Here is a 19,553-nt window from a genome sequence, read left to right as displayed (position 1 = left end):
CCAGGGAAGCCCAGAAGCTTATTATTGAAATAGAAGGCAGAGTATGTATCAGATGTAGATCAGCAATCTTTCAGAGCTCATTAGAGTGTTTCAAGGCTTTGTCCTTTGATTTAATACTATTGTGGTATAAATGAAAGGACCATCTATTTTGTGGGGGTTATTAGTATAGGTTCTCTGTCTCATAAAGAAATGAAACAAAGCAGTTGCAAAGTAGGGAAAGAATCTGGAACAGGACATGGCTCCTTTGTACATTTCCTAACTGTGTAACTTTCGTTGGCACATGTGCAGACTCACAAGCTCTGCCATTTGATACAATTTCTCCAATTATAACTTTTTTTTGAAATGCAAAAAGAGCTAAGAACGTAAGATTTACTTTTCCCTCTCTAGTTCTCCTGTCTCTTTTGGCCTCATTCTTGTGCCTTGTTTTTCCAGGGAGAAAAGTCTGATCTGGTTGAGGCTGCATAGTCCCTACAAGGGGAATTTCTAAGGAGATGGATGTGAGCTGTATTTGGTTGGACTCTTTCCAAACATGTTAACATTCTTTATGTAAGTACAGACACAGGGGGGAAAATGTAAGCAGAGGTTAGATGAACTGTCTTGGAGTCTAGAAGGGGATGCCAGGACCCTCCCGCTGCACCAGTACCTGAAGAGGGTGCTTTTAATGGCTATATTCTTTTTTTTTTTAACTGCTGCTTTTATTTTATTTATTTATTTTTTTGGCCACACAGTGCAGCATGAGGGATCTTAGTTCCCCGACCAGGGATCAAACCCAAGCCCCCGGCAGTGGAAGCATGGAGTCTTAACCAGTGGACCACCAGCAAAGTCCTGATGGCTGTATTCTAACTAAGCCACAGATCTGTAGAGTCCTGTGATCCTTGGAGGGCAGAAAGTGGTTGTAGTGTTGGCAGTAACTTACCTTGAAAAAAAAAATGTATATTTTAATCCTCACTCTAGATACAGCATCAGACACCCTAATTCTAAGCACAAATACACACTCCAGGGGTGGCTAGGGAGCATATAATCAAATGCCTGCACTCCAGCTGTCTTTCTCTTTAATCCACAACAGAGAATTTGTTAATTGGTCCAATGGGTGTTAGAAAAGTGATTTTATTGTTGACATTCGTTTTGTTTGAGAGATGGGTTGGCTAAAATTTAGCAAGCCCTTCACCTCTCATCCCTGGAACAGTATCTGAGGCTTGAACTGAATGGTCCTATGTCCAACTTCGGACTCAGAGGATTCTGGTTGACTGATGCCAACCAGGAAATTACTTCTGGGACATGGTTGTGGTTTTGTCTTGACATTAACATATAATGCCAGGTGCTGTGAGACCTGAGACTTAGGGAGCTTAAAAAACACAGTGTAGGGGCTTCCCTGGTGGCGCAGTGGTTAAGAATCCGCCTGCCAATGCAAGGGACACGGGTTCGAGCCCTGGTCCGGGAAGACCTCACATGCTGCGGAGCAACTAAGCCCGTGCGCCACAACGACTGAGCCTGCGCTCTAGTGTCCGCGAGCCACAACTACTGAGCCCACGTGCCACAACTACTGAAGTCTGAGTGCCTGGAGCCCATGCTCCACAACAAGAGAAGCCACCGCAATGAGAAGCCCACGCACCGCAACGAAGAGTAGCCCCCTCTCACCGCAACTAGAGAAAGCCCGCGCACAGCAACGAAGACCCAACACAGCCAAAAACGCCCAGAAAACAAAAAACCCCAAAAAACACGGTGTAGGACTATATTGGGCTTTCTTTTTATGTTCAGTACATGTTTGCGTTTGGTCTGTGACTTGCTTCCATTCAAACAAATTACCTTTTGTTAAGTGTATGGGGCTGGGGGTGGGGTGGGGGGACCTTCAGCCCTGACTTATCTCAAACCAGTGGTGGCTACTGACATTTACCAAGAAAGAATCTACCAGTTACGTATGACCACACTGACTTAGGTCTGTTTTCAATAGTGGTTCATGTGGTTAGGTCATGATTTGTGACTTACTAACCTCCTTTCCTGGATTTAAAAGTGAAAAATGAGTCCAGTGGCCTCTGCTGTTCTATGCTCCCCTGTGCTTGAGAGAATGTCTTCCCCACCTGAAAGCACCTTCAGAACTGCAGGAAGAGAAAAGAGATGTCGCACGTGTGGCCAGGGCCAGGGTGGGATTAACCCAGAGGTGATTAGAACAGCTGCCCTTTGGAAGATGTACATGGGGCAAGCCCTGTGGTAGGTGTGAGACTTAGCTTACCTCATTTAGGCCTTGTAACATCTCAGTGAGACACGCATATTCCAATCAAGTAATGGAAACTGTAAGAGGTTAAGGAACTTGCCTGTGGCCTCACGGCTGGGAAGTGGGGAAGCAGAATTTGGAATCCAGGTCTGCCTTCTTTGAAGCCCATGGAACTCGGGTGATGGCTCTAATCTTCATCGAAAGTCATGGTAAGGAAAAAAAGTGATGTTACTCTTCTATGAATCAGACTGAAATCAACTAAGTGCACATTAACGGAGAAAGTGTTAGTTTGTGATTCAGAAAAGCCTAGGAACAAATGCTGGTTCTGCCACCTACCAGATGCGTGCTATTGGCAAGTACTAAATTTTTCTATGGGCCTGAGTTTCCTCATCTGTAAAGTGGGACTGATTTTACTTTCTTTTCAAATTTATTGTGAAAAATGAGTGATATTGGAAATACAGCAAGCACTGTACTTAATGCATAGTGGTCCTCGTTCTGTGTTCTTTCTCCCTTGGGGGAATGTCCCCTTGGTAAGATACGGAGGCAGATATTAAATTCATTCATCTTTGCATCCCAGGAATTTCAGACAGTGCTAGCCTGTTGAACGTTCTCACTGAATGTTTTCTGTTTTGTTTTTTTTTGCGGTACGTGGGCCTCTCACTGTTGCGGCCTCTCCCGTTGCGGAGCACAGGCTCTGGACGTGCAGGCTCAGCGGCCATGGCTCACGGGCCCAGCCGCTCCGCGGCATGTGGGATCTTCCCGGACCGGGGCACAAGCCCGCGTCCCCTGCATCGGCAGGCGGACTCTCAACCACTGCGCCACCAGGGAAGCCCGCACTGAATGGTTTTTTTTTGGTTTTTTTTAAATTAATTTATTTATTTATGGCTGTGCTGGGTCCTCGTTTCCGTGCGAGGGCCTTCTCTAGTTGCGGCGAGTGTGGGCCACTCCTCATCGCAGTGCACAGGCCTCTCATTGCAGTGCATAGGCTCCAGACGCGCAGGCTCAGCAGCTGTGTCTCACGGGCCCAGTCGCTCCGCGGCACGTGGGATCCTCCCAGACCAGGGCTCGAACCCATGTCCCCTGCACTGGCAGGCAGACTCCCAACCACTGCACCACCAGGGAAGCCCCTGAATGTTTTTTGACTTAACTGATCTAGAACTTGTTCTGTGACTGATTGTGAGCAGGGCTTTGAGCCCACGGGGCGGAAGGCAGTGTTATAGGAATATGTGGAGAAGCACAGGGGGGACTTCCACTGCATGTTAAGATCAAATGTGCAGTCAGGAGTGGAAATAGATTCCATGCCCTAAAGGACAGGGCCACCCTTCACAGGATTCCTGATCTAAGAGGAAACAAAGTCATGATTTGGAGAAGTCATAAAGCTAAATATGTGAGCCGACTGTCAAGCCAAATAGGAGGACCCGAAGTACTGTTTAAAAGAAAATCAGTAATTTCACAAACATATATTGTTTAGGATTAAACATTTTAAACTATTTCATTTAGTATCTAATTGGAAACTAATGGAGGATTATAGATAACAAAACTGACAATTTTATTAAGAATTAAATAGCATGGCTGTGAACAGAAACCAAACATGTTCTCTTAGGATTTCCTCAGTGCTTCAGGTCTAAGTCTTGAAATATTCAGTTTTTCATTTCCAATTCCTCTTTCGTTTTCAGTTTTTATCCATTGCATGTGTGAAGGGAAGATCAAAGGGCAAGAGAGGAGGTCAGAAGGAAAACTGACAGGGCAGTCTTGGCAGGGACATAGGAGTCAGGGCTGGGCGTCTAGAGAGGATTCCCAGCCCGGAGCCAACCCCAAGTAGAAGCAATGATGACATAGACGGACTTGTACATGCAGCTTCCCTCCACTCCTGGAGAAGAGGCTTTTAGTGTTTCTTAACAAACCTGTGGCCAGTATGGTCAGCCACCTGACAAAACCCTAGCTCTAACCATAACCTGACCCTAAATCTAAGCAAATCGTGGTGATGAAGTTTTGATGAGTGGCGTGCTTTCATTTCTTAATGCCCATCATTGCACAGCAGGGCACGCTTCTGTGCTGGTGTCCCCGTTTTGTCAGATGGCCAGTCAGAGCGGAGGAGACGGCCACTGGGGTTTGGGCGCTCTCAGAGCAGAGACATGTGTCAGAGACCAGGCCTGCATTTACAGATATGCTTTGCCAAGGGTGTTAGACTAAGGGACTAGCATCTTTTCTTAAGGCCAGGGAGTACATTTAGTGGGGTGTTTGTATCCTGTGTAGGGGAGCACAGGTATCTTTGAAGTTCCTCTTGTCTTAACTTCTCTCTCCATTTTCCACCTTTCTACTATAGGGAAATAATTTCAGCATCTGGCAATCACGTCCCCCTTCTTCTAATGGCTAAAGTATAATTTTCAAAAAGTTAAAAGCATACCTCTTATTGCAAACATAAAACGAATACAGACCAACAATTTTATTCAACTCATTAATTCATGATGAAACCAGTAAGATGTTAAGACTAGTTCAAAGGAGAATCTGAAATAGGTACAGACGCAGATATTAGTCAAGAATGCTGAAGTGAATTTGCTAACATGCAAAACTGATTAATATCCTAGAGTGGGTATCTCTATGGACCAAAGTTTGTTTGCACTGCTTTGGACAAGAATTGTTTGTATTACTATCCATTTTCTACAAGTTATCGTTTAAAGTGTATGATTCAGTGGTTTTCAGTATATTCACAATGTTGGGCCAGCATCACCTCATTTTCCAAAACATTTTCATCACTCCAAAGGAAACCCTGTACCCATAAAGCAGTTACTCTTAATTTCTCCCATTCATCCCTCCCCTCAGCCCATGGCAGCCACTAATCTACTTTCCATTTCTATGGATTTGCCTATTCCGGACATTTCATATAAATGGAATCATATAATATGTGCTTCTTTGTGTCTGGTTTTCCTTTTGTATAGTGGTTTTCAAGATTCATCCATGTTGCATTGAGGCATATGCCAGTACTTCATTCATGGCTGAATAATACTCTGTTGTTTGAATATAACAGATTTTGTGTACCTATTCATCAGTTGTTGGACATTTGGGTTGTTTCCACTTTTTAACTATTATGAGTAATGTTGCTATGAACCTTCATGTAAATTTTTGTGTGAACATAGGTTTTCTTTCTTTTTAAAAAATTATTTATTTATTTATTGGCTGTGTTGGGTCTTAGTGGGCTCTTCGTTGTGGTGCGCAGGCTTCTCTCTAGTTGTGGTGCGTGGGCTCCAGCGCACGGGCTCAGTAGTTGTGGCGTGCGGGATTAGTAATACCCCGTGGCATGTGGGATCTTAGTTCCCCAACCAGGGATTGAACCGGCGTCCCCTGCATTGCAAGATGGATTCTTAACCACTGGACCACCCGGGGAATCCAGAACATAGGTCTTCAATGTTTTCATTCTCTTGGGTATATATACCTAGGAGTAGAATTGCTGGGTCAATAGTAACTTCATGTTTAACTTTTTGAGGAACTTTCAAACTGTTTCTCAAAGTGGCTACACCATTTACATTTTCAACAGCAATGTATGACAGTTCCAGTGTCACCAACACTTGTTATTGTCCATGTTTTTTTCTTCTTTTAATTACAGCCATCCTAGTGAGTGCAATGCGGTATCTCACTGTAGCTTTGATGTGCATTTCCCTGATGGCTGATGACGGTGAGCATCTTTTCATGTGCTTATTGTCTATTTGCATATCTTCTTGGGAGAAATCTCTGGCTATTTTCTTTTAATATTCCAGTTCACCAATGCATTTTGTGTGATCTACTGTTATACCCATGCGTGGAGTTCTCAGTTTCAGGTATTGTATTGTTCCATTCTAGGATTTCTATTTGACCTCTGTGTGTGTGTGTGTGTGTGTGTACACACACACACACACACATACACATATATATATCTCCACTTCTTTGCTGAAATTCTCTATATTTTCATTGCAATTCTTGAACTTATTATTTACATATATTCTACTCTGTATCTGGTAACTCCAATATCTAGCTATTTCATGCATTTGTTACTAATAGGTTTTGTTCTTTTCCCTTGATTTTTAGTCCTGTGGTCTTGTTTCCTCTTATGCCTGGTAATGTATTGATGCTGAATATGGAGTATGAAAGACCATGGAAAAAAAGTGAGTCTTTGGATGGTGTTATCATCTGTTGGGAGAATTTACTTTTGCTCTTGGTGGGTCATTAAGGTTGGGGGAAGCGTTTGCATCAGGCATTGGGATGTTTGTGGGCTGGGCAGGTCTAGTCTTTGTGAAGGCTTGTCTTCTTCTGGCTCTTCTCTACTCTAGGATGTAACACTTTGGGGATCCTAACTCCAGTTTTTATCTCTCTGGCCCTGTAAATGTCCAGAAGGTGTGCTTGGCTTCTTAGTCTCCGAGGTGCCACTTGGAATCTGCAAATACTTAGAGGGGAAGAACTTGGTCATATGTCTGGCTCACCTCCTCAGATTCTTGCCACCTCAAGTCCTTGCTGCCACAGTAGCTCTCTCATGACTTGAAGAAACAGATTTACTTTATCCAGCTTTTATGGTGGTTTTCAGCAGGAGGATTGGTCTTTAACTGCCATTACTAGAAGTTTCCCACATTTCTCAATGTCTTGATGAAGATGCATGCTGTGGTTGTAGGGTGGTGGTCTTGATGGCCAGGGGTATGGTATGCTTGTGGGGTGTTGGTTGAGTAGGTGGCATATAATATATCAACTCAAACATTCTAATCTCCTAAGCCTTCAAACCCTTTCCTTAGTCTACAATATGCCAGAGAAGTTTTAGCATCTCATCCTCATTGAATTTAGGCCATTGTTAAATCCAGGCTTCAATAAACCAAGGAATCAAAGCTTAGAGCCACTCAGATGTGCTGAATATAACACATTACATCAGGAGTCCCGAGTGAGTGTATATACGTTTGTAAATCTTGCTGAATCCAACCTTACATTTCATCCCTCTTGGTGTAACACTGTAGATTCCATTCCCATACATGACCCTCAGCTTCCTCTCAATACACATGGGCAAGATATTCCAACTTCCTTGGTGTATAATCTACCTCCACCTCATCCCCAGCAGACCTTGCTGTTTTCTTCTGGGCTCAGCTGGGAGTTTATTGTTGCTATGGGCCTGGAGCCAATGAGGTGGTGCAGTGTGGGCAGGTTCTGAGAACGGGCATCCAAATGGGAGACAAAGGCCCCAGGTGAAAGGCCTTCTTGTGAGTGATTGCTAATTTCCTTAAACAGGGGAAGAGGGGCTGCTTCTGTAGGCAGGGGAGGCTTGGGGTTTGGGAGCTCAGCTTTTTAAAAAAATTTAATAATACATTAGTATTGTTTGTTCAGCATCTCTAGAATCTACAATTATGTTTTTTATTTGCATTTATGAAGCTCTATTTTGAATCTTCCCCTCCTCTTTCTTTTTCTTTCTATTGACCAGTCTTTCTAGAGAATGTATTAATTTTTCAATATCCAACTTTTGGCTTTATCTGTTTTCTCTATTACACATTAAAATATTTATTTATCTATCTATCTATCTATTTATTTTGGCTGCACCGGGTCTTAGTTGCAGCATGTTGGATCTTTACTGAGGCATGCGGGATCTTTGTTGCAACATGCAGGATCTTTAGTTGTGGCATGTGGGATCTTTTAGTTGCGGCATGAAGACTACTTAGTGGCGTCATGTGAACTCTTAGTTGTGGCATGCACGCGGGATCTAGTTCCCTGACCAGGGATCGAACCCAGGCCCCCTGCATTGGGAGTGCAGACTCTTACTCACTGGACCACCATGGAAGTCCCTCTATTACACATTTGTTTTAATAACTTTTGTTGATAATGTTTTGGATAATTTTGTCAATTTATGTTCTAATTCTATTGTTCTCTGTCTCCTCTTCATTTCTTTGAGTTTCTGCATTCAACTTTTTAAAAAATTGAGATATAATTGACATAAAACGCTGTGTGAGCTTATGGTGTACAACACACTGATTTGATACATTTATACTGCAATATGATGGCCATTGTAGTGTTAGCTAACACCTCTATGGCATCACGTAATTATCACTTTGTCTGTGTCCACCCAAATATTCCCATCACAATCTATGGTCCTGCTCCTTCTTGGTCAGTGTCCTAATCTTAGCAAGAGAATTTGCTAAGGTTGAACACTTAAACTTTGCAGTAAAGGGAAAAGAATCTGAAAGAGAATGGAAATAACTATATCTGAATCACTGTGCTGTACACCTGAAACTAATACAATATCGTAAATCAACTATACTTCAGTAAAAAAAAAAAACCCCACCCAACTTTGCAACAACTTTGTAACCTGAACAACTATATTTAGGAGCTGAGGATGACCCCTGTGTGTCCTGCAGCTGTACCCTATAAAGGATTCTTTGAATGTCACCATATCTGTATATTGAGATTGAAATTTAAAACTTCATGCTTATTTAAAAAAAATACTCTTCAGGGCAGTCAGAAACAGCCATCTCACTCTACACTCTTTGTAATTATCATCGTTGTCATAGCAATCAGTGTAACAGCAGCAACGGCCCTCCACGCCTTGTCCCCCATCTGCCTGTCACACTACCACCAGTGCTCACTTGAGTAATCCTGTGGCCGCTCTATGTCACAGATTACCACACCCCTTTTGCTCCCAATGCATGCACAAATATGTGAGTAGCCCAGCCAGAATTCCATATTGAGGAACTGTGTGTGCTGGGGACCTTCCTGGCATCCGTCAAGGTCCTGGCAGGAAACAGAACCCAACTCAAGAGACCTGCTACTGAGCAGGCGTGGGCAAAATTAGGAAGCCACCTGTATGAGTTTGCTAGGGCTGCCATAACAAAGTACCACGAACTACGTGGCTTAACACCAGACATTGTCTCACACTTCTGGAAATCCGAGATCGAGGTTGGTTCCTTCTGAGGGAAGGATCTGTTCCAGGCCTCTCTCCTAACTTCTGGTAGTTCTTTGGCTTGTGATAGCCTAACTCCAATCTTCACATGTAATCTTCACATGCTGTTCTCCCTTTGTGCCTGTCTGTGTCCAAATTTCCCATTTTATAAGGACACCAGTCATACTGGATTAGGGTCCACCCTAATGAGCTCATTGTAACTTAATTACACCTTCAATGACCCTATTTCCAAATAAGGTCACATTCTGAGACACTAAGGATTAGGGCTTCAACATATGAGTGTTTTGGGGGACACCCCTAACACCAACCTTGAGTGCCCAGAGATGAGTGACAGTGGGAAGTTGTTACCACCTGTGCTGGATATTCTCCACGGGCCCCTCCAGTTCCCCTCTCCAACCTTCACCTTGCCCTGTGCCCAGGAGCCCGATCTCTACAGACGGCATTGCCTGGGCTCCCTTGCCTTTTGGCTTCTATTTGACTTGGCTAACGGGCACAGGCCGGAGCCTCGTGGGTGGGAGGAGAGAGAGGTCAGGGCACCATACCCCATAGGACCCTTCCCATCCTCTCCCAGCTGCTTTCATAAATCACTTTCCGTGATTTAATGTCATATAGTTTATATTTACTATTTGGCAGATATTAAGAGCTTAATAATGTTTAAAATATGGGTAAAATATGGGTGAGTGTATATGTGGATTCTTTCACTTCCAAGAACTTCTGTACATTTAGTAATAATAGCTGACATTTATTGAGTGTTTATGTTTGTTCTAAGCACTTGAATATACTATACACTGGATAGTACCTATAAAGGAGGTGCTATGATTATCCCAATTTTAGAGCTGAGTAGACTGAGACTCCCTGAGTTTCCTATCTTGCCCAAGGTCAAGGTTGCACAGTGAACTAGTAGCAGGAATGGGAGTTGATCTAGGGCAGTCTGTCCCTAGAGGTATGCCCTAAACCACAAAGACATATGTGCTGATCTGCTCACTAGACCTGCCCTCCCGACTTGACCTTGTGCCCACATTCATTTTCCAAGCCCCAGTCAAACCACGGCTGTTCTGCGGGGTTTTCTCAGTCCCCTCCCAGAGGAACTGACCCTTCATTCTGTGCACCCCATTGTCCCCAGCATGACGTCCACGACACTTTGTGCCTGCTTTCCTACCTGAGAGTCCTTCAGGGCAGGGAACGCTGTTCCACTCAGGTCCGCAGTTCCAGGGCCTGGCAGCGCATCTGACCGTCGGGGGTGGGTGCCGGCAACTATTTCTGGAAGGAATATTTTCTAGTCATCCCTGCCCACCCTGAGTACTCTGCGGCACCCGAGTCCCCCTGAGAACAGCTGACTCCCTCCCTCAGTTGTGCTCAGGGGATATTTGTCCATGGCCTGCTGTTCTGGACCACAGCTGGCCTGGACCACAGCTGCCCCTGCCCCCCGGGTGGGCAGTCCCGTTTGTCCTGGGCACAGGGCTCTTACCTGGCTTCTCACCTGCTGGGTCAGATCTGGGTTTCTGATCCTCTACAAACAGATTCCTTGGCCTCCAGTGAAGCAGTTCTACTCAGTTGCCAGGAATCTTGTGGGAGCTTTACTTCAGTTTTGTCCTAATTAAGTCACATGTTGTCAGGGGTCCCTTTGTCAAAACCCGAGGGTCATGTTGGAGTTTCTTTCCCTCTCTTTCTAGGATGTTGGATTTAACTGCTTCCTTGAGGAGACGCCTCGGAGGCCCCCTCAGCTGTTCAAGGCCAGCGTCCACGTGTCTATTTCTACCACGCTTTGAGGAAATATTCACTTTTAAAGCCCTATCTGCGGGCTTCCCTGGTGGCGCAGTGGTTGTGAGTCCGCCTGCCGACGCAGGGGACACGGGTTCGTGCCCGGGTCCGGGAGGATCCCGCATGCCGCGGAGTGGCTGGGCCCGTGAGCCATGGCCGCTGAGCCTGCGCGTCTGGAGCCTGTGCTCCGCAACGGGAGAGGCCACAACAGTGAGAGGCCCCCGTACCACAAACAAAAAAAAACAAAAAAAAGCCCTATCTGCATATTCGCTATAGCTTTTCTTTACTATCACCTACTCCATACTTCACAGCTTTTCAATTCTCTGAGAACCAACGTGCCTGGTTTCGTTCCTGGGTAGGGGACCTGCAGGGGAGTCCTAATACCGGCATCTTCTGTGCCCACGAGGGGAGTCCAGTGTTGAGTTTGGTGTGAACCTGGCCGCAGGGTCCTACAACATCGCCGCTTCTTCAGCAGCTCCGAGGGATCCCTCGTGAGCTCACGGAAAACGTACGCTCAGCGTTTTAAAAAATCGGAAAATAATTTTTTAGCTTTTAACGCTGTTTTCTGGTTATTTGTAAAAACGTTTCTTGTTATTTTAAGTGCCGTGTTATTCCAAACACACGTGGATTTCCTGGGGTGCATTCTGTCCCCCGAAAGATAAATGCCCTAGGTCGGCAACCTGCAGCTGGGACAACAAGATGTCTTTTTCACCATCGCCTCCTCTTCCTCCTGCTGCTCTCCGGGCTGCCTCCCCGCAGGGGCGTTGGAGAGGAGAGGGGCCGCGGCGCTCCCCGAGAGCGCAGGGGGAGAGGCGGGGAGCCCGGCAGCCGGGATTGGACTTCCTCCCTCCACTCCGGAACTGCGCTGGAGCCGCCGGGACTCGGAAACCCTGGCGGCGCCGCAGGAGCCGGCGGGGTGGGCGGGGCGCGGCCGGTGGGCGGGGCGAGGCGACCCATGGGCGGGGCCGGGGCGGGGCTTGCGCGCTGGCTGCGCGGGCCGCGAGGGGCGAGTTTCGCCCGCCGCGCTCCCCGGACTCCCGAGCGCAGGGCGCCGGCTGGCTGCGCTCCCTGCTGCCTCCTCCTCCCGAGCGGGCTCGGCCCGGCGGCCGGGGCGATGTGAGCGGGGCCCGCGGGCGCGGCCGGACCTCCGCGATGTGGCTCAAGCCCGAGGAGGTGTTGCTGAAGAACGCCTTGAAGCTCTGGGTGACTCAGAAGAGCAGCTGCTACTTCATCCTGCAGCGGCGCCGCGGGCACGGCGAGGGGGGCGGCCGGCTCACGGGTAAGGGGCGCGCCGGGGCGGGCGGGCTCATCGGCCGGGCCCGGACCTCGCTCCCCGCCAGGCCTGCGGCCCCAGTCCGGGGCTGCGGCTCAGGTGGCGGTTTTGTGGGAGACGCCGGGCCGGCCCTGCCTCGGGCTTGTTTTCCTTTCTCCTGCCTCTCTCCTGCAAGCTCCCGTTGAGGTGGTGGCAGAAGGGACTTGCGGGCTCGTGCATTTTCCCGGGCGGGGCAGGTGCCTTCGCCGCCTGGCCCGATCACCGCCGGGAGGCCAGGTTTGGCTCGGGAAGCGAAGGAGAGACGCTGGCTGGAGCGAGGGCCGCCCGGGGAGGAGCGGGGCCGCCGTGTGGGGCCAGGTGACAGCGGGTGCGCCCCGGCCATCTGGACGCGCCCGAGGCTCCAGGTGGTGTCGCGGCTGGGGACACACGGCCAGCCCACGGCGGGGCGCAGCTCGGGAGGCCCTGGCAATCCGGGACTGTCGGGCGGGTGAACGGGGCGGGCCGGGCGGGCCTGGGACGGTCTCCACGCCCGGAGGAGGAACGCAGGTGGTACTTATCCCGAGCTCGTGATCTTAATAACAGAACTGAGCAGGTCAGTTCCCCGCCCCCATCCCTTCACTTTCCTCCTAGGAATGAAAGGAGGAAAAAAACTCAGGCTTGTAAAATTTATTTTTTAAAAAAAGCATTTTTTTTTCCTCTAAAAGTTTTGGTCCAAAACTCTTTGAAAATCAGGCCCTTGGATAACTTGCATTAGCTGGGACACCTGTTTAAAAGGTCAACAGAGGAACAGTATGAGCCTTTTCCAGTTGTATCTAGGGAAGCTATATGGAATTTCAGATTTTGGAATCTGAAATAAGAGGGACTTTAGATCTTCCCATTTTGTCCCCCCTTATGCCGAGGAGGAGACCAAGGCCGGGGAGAGGGCAGTCAAGGGGACGAGTTTGGATCCCTGGGCCCATTGTTGGTGACCGTTGCCTGTTTATTCTGGGGGAGGCCCTCCTGGAGTAAACGCTACGGGGAAATGCGATTCATACGTCCTGAAAGGGCAGAACCAAGTGCAGGGCATTACCCTTCCCATACTTTAGACCGGGGAGGCCGGAAAGCAGGCAGTTGGATTCGGTAGGGAGGGTAGACTTCACTGAGCCTCAAGGAGTCAGCCGGAGTTAGTGGGATTTCTGGATGGGAGGGGCAGTGGGGTGACCTGTGGTCATGGTGATCAGTGGGAACAGGTGGGCAGCAGGTGGGCCTGCTCTGCGAGCTGTTTGAAACTCTGAGTGGGGGAGTTAGTGCAGGAGGTTGGGTGGGCCTTCTGGGCCCCTGGGCAGCACAGTGGCACTTAGTGCCTGGACTCTTGGGAAATGGAGGTTGGTGGCGCCCTGTGGGGCTCATCAGAGGCGAAGAGGCCGGAGGAGGGGTTCATCTCCCCAGTCCTTTGAAGGCTGTGTATCTTAATCTTTGGTGCATTAAACACAGCACCTGGCCTATAAATGGTCTCCTTTAGTAGAGGGTGAGGACAGGGCTTGAAGATGTGTGAAACAGGAAACATAAGGAACGTCGGGCCAGCAAACGTTCACTGACTTAGTTCAGTGCACACTGACTGTGGGATGCTCCTCCTGTGGCTACTTTGGGAAGGACTTCAGGTTATTCACCATCCAGCAGGGGAGATGAGTCCAGACCTGGAGGGCAAAGCCTCAGATCCCGTGCCTGATGGAGGTTCAGGACGCCTTCCCTTCTGGAGAGCCTGCTTTGAGGTCCAGTCTGTCTGAGATGAACTCACTCCTGCTGCATTCCAAAATCAAGCAGGGCTGTAGCACCTGTGCCTTTGGGCTTTACTTTGGTTTGGGCTTGCTGTGAGTATGCACAATTTTCTTATTCTTTATTATTATTTTTTTAATTTATTTTTGGGCTGTGTTGGGTCTTCGTTGCTGTGCCCAGGCTTTCTCTAGTTGCGGCGAGCGGGGGCTTCTCCTTGCAGGGGCTTCTCTTGTTGCAGAGCACGAGCTCTAGGCACGTGGGCTCAGTAGTTGTGGCTCGCGGGCCCTAGAGCGCAGGCTTAGTAGTTGTGGCGCACGGGCTTAGTTGCTCCACGGCATGTGGGATCTTCCCAGACCAGGGCTTGAACCTGTGTCCCCTGCATTGGCAGGCGGATTCTTAACCACTGTGCCACCAGGAAAGCCCAATTTTCTTATAATTGAAGGCAGTAAGATTGGCCAAAAAAGGGAGGAAAATTCCCCACAAAAAGACCCCTGGCACTTTGCTTTATTTCTTGGAGACTCAGAACTTCTTGCTGATTGTGAAAGGGTGGCATCCCCTACGGCAGCTGAACACTCCACCTTTGGACATTTAGCCCAGGAGCCAATGGCTGTACCAGTTAGGCAACCCTGTTACCACATCCTCTGATGGCTGGTCTTACTGGGGCTCTTACGAATGTTGTAAAATCGAAACATGTGACACAGAGGCCAGCTCCATGTTGGTGGCGGTTGTCAGAAAACATAGAATTCTAATTTGGCAGATATTTAGCAATTTATTTCAAAGATTTAAAGCTTAAACTGAGTTTATCTATGAAATCAATGGGTGTGCATTCTGACTGGTTTTAGGCTTTTCTTTGGAGAGACGCAAGTAGAGGATGATTAAGAGGGCTGGAGGGAAAACGTAAAGGAGCAGTAAAAGGAAGTGTCTCTTCTTGTATTGCGATGCTGAGTTTGAGATTAGGTAGTAAGGGCTTAAAAATGTGAGGTCTCCATTGGCGTTTATAGTAATCTGATATGTTGAAAACTTGCCCACCCTCAGAAATAGAAGGTTTTGTTTCATTGAGGATTGTAATTCGTCCTCCTGCTTACACACACACACACACTCTCTCTCTTTACACATCTCCAGGTTTATTTTCTCCATAGCCCTTTCTAATATACAAAATATTTATTTTGTTCATTGTTTCCCTTACTAAATTGTCTGGTCTGTGAGGGCAGGTATTTTACCTGTAATGGTGCCTAGCACTGCCTATATGCTCAGTTAACATTTGTAGGATGAATAGATGGTTGAGTCCATGCATGAATGATGGAGCCCACTTTTTTTTTCTCAAAAGTTGGGTGGGGGCTTCCCTGGTGGCGCAGTGGTTGAGAGCCCGCCTGCCGATGCAGGGGACGCGGGTTCGTGCCCCGGTCCGGGAAGATCCCACGTGCCGCGGAGCGGCTGGGCCCGTGAGCCATGGCCGCTGAGCCTGCGCGTCCGGAGTCTGTGCTCCGCGACGGGAGAGGCCACAGCAGTGAGAGGCCCGCGTATACCACAAAAAAAAAAAAAAAAAAAAAGAAAAAAAAAAAAAAAAAAAAAAAGTTGGGTGGGTATGGAGGCCCCGCTTTCAGACTGAGCTGATCACATGGGCTAGGAAACATGCCCTCTCTCTCCTCGGCTTCCTGTGTACCTGCAGGCTGACCCACCGGAAAGCTGGAGGGAGTGGGTGGGAATTGAAACCTCCTGTGTATTTTTGTAGCTTCTCCTTTGAGGGCAAACGAGCGGGGCACCAGCCTCTCAGGTGGCTTCAATTACCAGCCCCAGGGACCCGCTTCGAGAAGGAGATCCTGGGCTGGGGAGGGGGCAGGCGGTGGTGGAAGGCAGTGACCTTCGCTTCCAGTTTGAACATGGTGTGGCTGAACACAGTATTGTAAGATGTTTCCACAACTCTCCTGACAGAGTGATTTTTGCTGCCCTGGAAGGGAGGAAGTGAAGTTATACAGTGTTTCCTTGGATATGGTCTCCAGCCTGTGGGAATAATTCTTATAAAAGTGCAGCTCTGGGAGAACAGAGTGGGAGCAGTTAGCCTTTGGGAGGTGGTGAGCAGAAGGACACCCAGCATCACTGCCCCCCCCACCCCCGCCCCTGGGGGTCTCTGATGCACTTAAAATGAGCAGCATGAATGAGACTTTAAAGACCGATGGGCTTCCCTGGTGGCGCAGTGGTTAAGAATCCGCCTGCCAATGCAGGGGACACAGGTTCGGGCCCTGGTCCAGGAAGGTCCCACATGCCGCAGAGCAACTAAGCCCGTGTGCCACAACTACTGAGCCTGCGCTCTAGAGCCTGCGAGCCGCATGCACCACAATTACTGAAGTCCCTGCGCCTAGAGCCCGTGCTCCGCAACAGAGAAACCACTGCAATGAGAAGCCCCCACTCACCACAACTAGAGAAAGCCCGTGCGCAGCAACGAAGACCCAAATGCAGCTAAAAATAAATTAACAATAACAACAAAAAATGAAGACCGAATATCACCACCCAGATGTGCCCCTCTGAAGGATTTTATTTATTTTTCAGTGTTTTATTACGCACGTTCCTGTATAATCTTGCAGTTCTTTCCCCAAAGAGGCTGGCAGTTTAAAAGTTATAATTTGAATCACATATTGATGTTTTCTACTTTTCAGAGTGTTTCCCTTTGGCCCCTGTTCCTGTCACCGCATTTGTAGCAGTTATGGGCTAACCGATTTCCTAACAGGGTTAAGGGAGGAAGTATGGAGTGGGAGTGGAAAATATGGGCTTTGGAGTCAAGATAAGTTTGTTGGGTTTGGTCTGGGCCAGTTTATTTGGCTTCTTTGAGCCTTCGTTGTAACTCTGCCTTAAGGCACGGACAAAAACGAACTTAAGAGGGTTAGAAGCTGTTTTCCACCATGGCTACCCCATCTTACTTTCCCATCAGCAATGCTCAAAGCTTCCGTTTATAATAAGGGTTAGAATGAAAATAAACAATATACATAAGGGCTTAGTTGTGCTCATCACCTAGTAGGTTTGAAGAAAAGCAAAGCAAAGTAACATTAAAAAGCCGAAGAACAAGAGCGCTTCTTAGAACAAAAGTGTCGTAAAATAGTTTGCATTGTAGTGAAGGATGTAAGCAACATTTATCTATTAGCGCAGGATTTACTAAGTGTAATTAGAAGATTAGATATTTAAATAGCAATTTGTGCCAGCAGGATTTGGATACAGACGGTCTTTAACCACATTAAATCCTGGTAAATAAAGGGAACTGAGTGTGAGTGGCCAGCTGTACCCGGGGTGAATCGTCTCCTGCCTTTGGAACAGTGTCCCCATGACTGGGGGAGTTTCATCTAGGGATTCCCGTGGGGTTCCCAAAGCTTGCTCAGAATGACTCTGTTCCATGGCTGGAATGGTGAAGCCCAGCACCAGTGTGGCCTTGCTTGGCTAGTCCTCCTGATGTCAGCCGGAGTCCTGCTCAGGTAGCTGAAGTTGGTGGTGGATTTCATCCCCGCCACCAACAAAACCCCTTTGGCTCAACCGGGCGGCCGTTGCATTGTGCAGACTCCCCACATATTGGCTCTAGAGTCTTACATACTTTGGTCCTGTTTTCCAGAAGCACAACAAGGAAGAAATCACAAACAACGGAAGTACTTTGGTTCCAGGAGCATAAATCAGAAGGTTTATATAAGTAAAATAACTGGTGTTATCTCTAAGGGCTGATAAGCCATTAACAAAAGCTTTGGGGTTCCCAACAGATGCATTTAATGAGGACATAATAAGGGCCATGCATTTGTAATTAGATAATCAAACAAGGCCTGGGCTGTGTCACTCCAGGAAATAATATGAGGTACAAATGTGTGGGTAGTGAAGCCTATTTCAGCCTAATTGGGGCTCTTTAGGAAGAGCTGAAAATGATTGGGAGGCTTGGAATGTTTAAAGAATTCATTTACTTGAGCCATATTCTGGTAGCACTGGATCAAGGAGGGATTTATTTAAAATGAAAGTAGTAAATCTGATCATATTTCCAGCACAGATTTTTTCCCCCTTATTTTGTAAAGCTTTAATCAATTGCATTAAAAAGCAGCCCTGAACCTATTTTTACGGCCCCTGGGGTCTCGCATGAGCTACCCCTGCACCACCTCTAAGGCTCTTTCTCCTCTGCCTTCTGCTTTCGAGCAAAGACCCTCCAGTGTCGGTCACTTTCCTCTCCTGGGCCTTCACGGGCTGTCCCCTCTGCCTGGGGTGCTCACACCTCCCCTTCCAGTCTCAGCCTAAGCTCCACTGCTTGGACATGGACTTCGCTGCCCCCATCCTCTTGTCCCGCCCTCTACTTTTCCTTTATAACACTGACCACTGTTTGTTGTGATGTGGCTCTTTGTGGCTTTATCTGTTTCGAGCAAACCAGACCTTGAGCTCCAGAAGGGAGGTCCCGGGTCTGTGTCCCTCACCACTGCGCCGCCTGCACTGGAATCCTTGCTGTCACTGTGGCTGGAGCACCGTTGATATGTATTTAGTGAATACATGGATGCCCACGTAGAATTGATAGCTGTGAGCCTTTGAGGTTGAGAAATGTTTCGCATGATCCTGAAAATGGAAGTTATGAAGAAAACAGGAATAAATAATACAGAGGGTTGTTATTGCTATTTCTCACACCCGCCCTATGTGCTTGTAAGGATTAGTGGTTGTTTGTCAGCTGCGCCAGCCCAGCTGTTAGAACTCCCTGTTGGTAACCTTTATGGAAATGATCCTGTACAGACCCAGAGTGATTTTCCCAGCACATCACCAGCCAACTAACACAGCTCTACGAATCTGAGTCATTAATATTCTTGAACATTTGGTGGGTGTGTTGTAACCATTAGATTTTTATTATTTTTCTGCTTCCTTTTTTTTTTTTAACTTTAAAAAAAGGGAAAGAAAAATCAACAACAAAATAAACAGCCCCCAGTAAGTTCTCCTTAGGAGAAGGTACTGTACTTTGTGATTGGTTTTATTCTGAATAGTTACTAGTAGAGAATGGATATTCAAATATAATGGGATGATAGTTTGCCTGAAGTTTTAAATTATGAAATCTTTCATGTGCATAGGAGCATATAATGCAAATGTAAAGTGTAAGTAATATAATACCCACCGGCTGTAACTAAAAAATATTTAGAATGTTTCCAGTGCTTGAGAGATTTCTTGTGTGTTTTCCTGATTATATTTGCCTCCTTCCCTTGTGGGCATTAATATCCTGAATTATGTATTAATACTCCCTTGCTTTTTTTTTTTTTTTTTTTTGCAGTACGCGGGCCTCTCATTGTTGTGGCCTCTCCCGCTGTGGAGCACAGGCTCCGGACGCGCAGGCTCAGCAGCCATGGCTCACGGGCCCAGCCGCTCCGCGGCATGTGGGATCTTCCTGGACTGGGGCACGAACCCATGTCCCCTGCATCGGCAGGCAGACTCTCAACCACTGTGCCACCAGGGAAGCCCAATACTCCCTTGCTTTTATTTATAGTTTTGACACATTTATATGTATCCCTAATCAACACATTGTTTAGTTTTGCATGTTTTTTCTTAAACTCTTTACAAGGGGAATCATACTTTATGTATTTTTTCCGAAGCTGATTTTTCTGCCCCCCTCCCCCCATTATAGTCACAGTTTTATATGTATAATTATGTTTCTCTAACCT

The 19,553-nt window shown here is 47.4% G+C and overlaps 1 protein-coding gene across 2 annotated transcripts in view; it reads left to right on the top strand.

The window, feature by feature from the left end:
- Positions 1-11,880: 11,880 nt before the first annotated feature.
- Positions 11,881-19,553, top strand: part of TBC1D8 (TBC1 domain family member 8) — a 137,288-nt gene continuing 129,615 nt past the window's right edge. Inside the window, exon 1 of one of the 2 annotated variants that reach the window (XM_081254937.1) lies at positions 11,881-12,153. In XM_081254937.1, the coding sequence (XP_081111063.1) occupies positions 12,027-12,153 (127 nt within the window). In that variant the 5' untranslated portion in view covers positions 11,881-12,026. The remainder of the gene's footprint in view (positions 12,154-19,553) is intronic. The other variant, XM_081254936.1, reaches the window with a different exon arrangement.

The sequence above is a fragment of the Mesoplodon bidens genome, assembly GCF_964165515.1.
Source record: "Mesoplodon bidens genome assembly, chromosome: 14".
Lineage (NCBI taxonomy): Eukaryota > Metazoa > Chordata > Mammalia > Artiodactyla > Ziphiidae > Mesoplodon > Mesoplodon bidens.
The sequence above is the reverse complement of the archived record's forward strand: the minus strand, read 5'-3'. Positions and strand labels throughout refer to the sequence as shown.